The sequence below is a fragment of the Labrus bergylta genome, chromosome 19 (genome assembly GCF_963930695.1).
Source record: "Labrus bergylta chromosome 19, fLabBer1.1, whole genome shotgun sequence".
In the NCBI taxonomy this organism is placed as follows: domain Eukaryota; kingdom Metazoa; phylum Chordata; class Actinopteri; order Labriformes; family Labridae; genus Labrus; species Labrus bergylta.
In genome coordinates this window covers 6,539,158-6,543,176 of record NC_089213.1, presented here as the reverse complement: position 1 = coordinate 6,543,176, position 4,019 = coordinate 6,539,158, and the positions used below count along the sequence as shown (strand labels likewise).

The 4,019-nt window shown below is 42.5% G+C and overlaps 1 protein-coding gene and 1 long non-coding RNA gene across 2 annotated transcripts; one reads left to right on the top strand and one right to left on the bottom strand.

Annotated features, from left to right (window-relative positions):
• Positions 1-278: 278 nt before the first annotated feature.
• Positions 279-3,155, bottom strand: tnfa (tumor necrosis factor a (TNF superfamily, member 2)). The gene is made up of 4 exons (XM_020646618.3): positions 2,890-3,155; positions 2,765-2,792; positions 2,591-2,647; positions 279-1,208 (listed from the first exon to the last, which is right to left on the bottom strand). The coding sequence occupies exons 1-4, from the start codon at positions 3,040-3,042 to the stop codon at positions 733-735; spliced, it is 714 nt and encodes a 237-aa protein (XP_020502274.1). The 5' UTR covers positions 3,043-3,155; the 3' UTR covers positions 279-732.
• On the top strand, positions 2,898-3,362 carry LOC136177077 (uncharacterized). Its single transcript, XR_010664730.1, has 2 exons — positions 2,898-3,038; positions 3,152-3,362. It is a non-coding gene; the product is annotated as an uncharacterized lncRNA (long non-coding RNA).
• The last annotated feature ends 657 nt before the right edge of the window (positions 3,363-4,019 follow it).

Genomic DNA, 4,019 nt, shown 5'->3' with positions numbered 1-4,019 from the left:
ACACATGTAGCTCCACCCGTACACCAACATCCCATCAGCCCTGCTCAGAACAGGCTGTTTCTGTGTCTGTACCTTTAAATGTAAATGAGCTGTGTCTGACCACGCCCCCTCTCTGGAAGGGCTCGGGTGTACTCGGTCTTTCTCACTCCATGCCTTATTGTTTACGGTAAGAAGGCAGACTCAGAGGGCAGAACAAACACCTAGCTGTGGGAGTGTCACCCACCTGGAGGAGATCCTAAAATGATTACGTCATCTTTTTCATTCAGCTCTCACAGAAATACTTTTAGGGTTGATTCAATTTTATTTAATCCTTTTTCACAGTGCCACAAAATCAAAAACATCATCTGCAAATGGCAATAAAAATACAAACTGTCCATCAAACTAATTTAAACTCTTAATAAATAATTGAATAAGTTACAAAATGGAACACATTCCTTAATAAATAAATATATAAATAAGTCAAATAAATAAATATATCTTGAATAAATACATCCTGTATAACTCTGTCAGCTGTAGTGACAACATGTAAACGCAGCAGTTAAAGTACATTCAAACAGGTAGTACATAGTACATAACATGATAGACCCACGGGGGTCTCTTTGGTAAACACTGAGCTCTGAAATGAACAACTTTACAATCAAGTCAATAAATCAGATTTTAGTGCAGAAGAAACTATCAGGACATCATCGTGCTGAAGTCCTGACGGAGTCTCTTCAGGTCCAGGTCTCGTGCTCACAGAGCAAACACTCCAAAGAAAGTCTTCCCCGGGTCGTCCTCCAGGTCCTGCAGCATCCTCTCCTCCATCACCGTCCGCAGCCGGTCCCCTTGGCTCAGGTTGAACACCGCTCCCATGTACACCGTTGAGAACCATTTGCCCTCCTGATCGGGGTCGCTGCTGCTCGTCTTCTGGCAGGCGGTGCGGATCGAGTGCAGGATGGTCTCGTACTTCCTGTTCCTGTCATCGCTCTCGTATGTGCTGGACCAGCGCTTCACCGTGTGGCTCAGGTGAACCAGACTATTGTGGGAGGAAAGGTCATCTTCTCCACTGCTGCAGCTGACCCTGAACGAGGCCTGGCTGTAGACGAAGTAGAGTCCTCTCTGAGGGATCACGATCTCGTTGTGGTCTAGTTCGAATCCTCCCTGAGAGTGAAACTGGTCCACCTGAGGTTTCCACTCCACTGAATTCTTCCTCATGGGGTTGTAGTATCCTGAGGAAGAGGAGGAAGAGACGGAAATTAGGACCGACTTTGAACGCAAAGGTTTGAAAACATTTTTCAGTCAACACAGAGATATTTAAGGAAAAGTCCCCATTTTTCTTTTACAAACTGAATCATTGAGAACAGCTTTAATAATCTGTTTGTCCCAACCAAGAGGCCAAAAACGCTCTCACTGGCCCTTAAGTCAACGTGCTGCAGACTCGCTCGTATGCTGTGAATTAGCTCGCACACATTGCGCTCCAGCTGATCGTTAACCCTCCTCGTCCTGACACCACGAGGTCTGACTTTTTGTACCATCTTTCTTGGGCAGAAGTTTAAAGTTCAGCTGTATGTTCCCTCTCATTCAAACTGTTCATCTACCTGCGACGTGATCCACCACAAACATGACCACTGCACGATCCAATCTGAGGCGTCCTATTGACTCAATTTTTTTAATAGTTTGAAGAACATTTCTCTTATCTCTCCGTCTGCATGACAAACTCTTAACAATCCTCCTCACCACTCCCAAACGTTTGTCACCTCAGGAGTGCTCTAAGATGCTTTCTGAATAACTTTTATCTTATCCAGGAGCGACTGTTAACTTTTAAGAATAAAACTCTCACACAAGTGTTCTTATAAGTTAGTCAATAGAAGAGCTACTCTGTGCACCAGGAAGATTCATGATTACAACCCCAGAGGTCCAAAGTTAAAACTAAAACGTTCCTCTAAAATACCACGAGTATCCATATAACTGATAAAGGACACCAAGAAAGCCTTTTGACTTCCCCGAGAGAGCCAAGAACTGACGGCTCTTCTGACCTTTTGGGATTTTAAGCAGGAGGTTTCAGAAAAGTTGCCACAGGGATTACTGGCATGTAGCGGCCAAGCGTTCATAGAAATATTGTGTTTTTGATCCTTCAATGACGGCTCTGACTATCAATGTGAAACATAATCCACCAAGCGTTGGATTGTTCACACACTAACAGGGAACTTGAGCTGGGTGAGACCGTCGTCTGACAGGTTTGTCAGGGAAGGGAGATCAACCCAGGATCAATAATCGCTCTGCAAAGATTTATCAGAGCTCCGTCAATAACTCCTGAAGTTCTCCTGAGAAGCTGTTTATCTTAACCGAACGCTGTCAGAACCGCTTAACCTCCAACCTCTAATCCCAACTCGTTAAATGTCTTTCATCTACTTCAAGTATTCAATGAACCCACCTCTACTTTAAAATGTAAAACAGTCCCCACCACACAAACTTTAACCTGTTCCTCAAAAGAACACAAAACTTTTCAAAGCAACCCTGAGAAGCCTCGAAACCACCTTAAAAAAGGCTTCAGACTTCCTTAAATAACCCTGAAAATGTGCAGCACTGTGCAGTGTGGTTCTGTGTTTACCTTCTAAATGAATGGCTGCTCTCACATTTGAAATCTGCCTCAGCGTGTGATGAAGATCTGAAAGAGAAGAAGAAAAGTCAGATTAAAATCCACAGCTCTGATTTATCACAACAGCTACACATGTCTGGGATCAACTACTAAAAAGTTCAGTTTTAAACTTCATAGAGTTCTCACCTAAACTGTTTTCATCTCCTTGTGGTTCCTGTGAGAAGAGGAGCAGAGAAGAGAAAAGGGTGTTAGAGAAAGGCTGTGTTCAGGTGATACCTCCACACACTGATGTGTAACAGATGCGTTCTCACCTGGTGCTGTTTGTTGAAGAGGAGGACGGCAGCAGCAGCAGCAGCAGCGAGGCAGAGCGTGAAGACGAGTAGAGCCGTGGTCAGCCTGCAGCTCGACGTCTGTTTCTCTGATACTGAGTCCGAGTCCAGCATCACTTTACACTCAGCAGGCATGTTTACTTTAAATTACTTTTTAAATCAGAGGGCTGTGTGTTTGTGTGTCTGTGAGCTCCTCGGCTGTGATTGTCTGAAACACACTCACTCTGCCTCTCTTTTAAAACAGCTTCCTGAGGAGGGAAACTCCATGATGTCACTCAGTGTGAGCGATGGAGCCCCGACCACACACTCCTACACGTTATACTTATTAGACATGTGTTATTAATGTGTATAATCTGAAATGTTGCCCTGCCTCACTCAATGTTGTATTCTTCAGTTATTTGAAAAGTAAAAACCAAAATAAAAGTGAGTGTTTGAGACCTTCAAACACACAAAGACTGGTTGTAAATGGAGTCTTTGTGGAAAGTCTGCTGTTACTCTGCAAAACTTTGAATCTGAGCAGGTTTGTTTGTCTCATTTCTAGTTTAAAAAAAGTCTCATTACACTCAGTATAAACCAGTATAAACCAGTATAAACCAGTATAAACCACATACACCCAACAAGTCCGGATAAATGTGATAGTATGAGTTTAAAGACGGTTTGAATTTATTGTTTTGGATTTATTTTTGGGCTTTTTGTGCCTTTAATGGAGAGATAGGACAGTGGATAGAGTTGGAGATCAGGGAGAGAGAGAGAGAGAGAGGGGGAATGACATGCGGGAAAGGAGCAGGTGGGATTCAAACCTGGGCCACCCGTTTGGAGGACCACAGCCTCCATACAATTTTTATTTTATTTTTATTTTTATTTATTTATTAGCACACATATAAGAATACATCAAAATAGGATTAACAAAAACATAAAAGGTGTGTCAGGAGAGGTCAAGAAGCCAACAGGCTTATACAAGGGACCTCACCTCTTAAGAGACAAATAAATCAACTAAACAAATCGAATTACACAATTTCAAAACAAAATTAAATATAAACACATATACAGTAACCTATACACGTATTCATACACACACACTTAGACACATACATACAATACAAAGACTGAGA

What these genes read in the sequence shown, in the direction of transcription:
- tnfa (XM_020646618.3), bottom strand. Translation starts at nt 3,042, where the DNA reads ATGCCTGCTGAGTGTAAAGTGATGCTGGACTCGGACTCAGTATCAGAG. An exon ending in AGGAGATGAAAACAGTTTAG is followed by an intron (nt 2,648 to 2,764) that starts GTGAGAACTCTA and finishes CTTCTCTTTCAG; the next exon opens with ATCTTCATCACACGCTGAGG. An exon ending in AGCAGCCATTCATTTAGAAG is followed by an intron (nt 1,209 to 2,590) that starts GTAAACACAGAA and finishes CCTCTTCCTCAG; the next exon opens with GATACTACAACCCCATGAGG.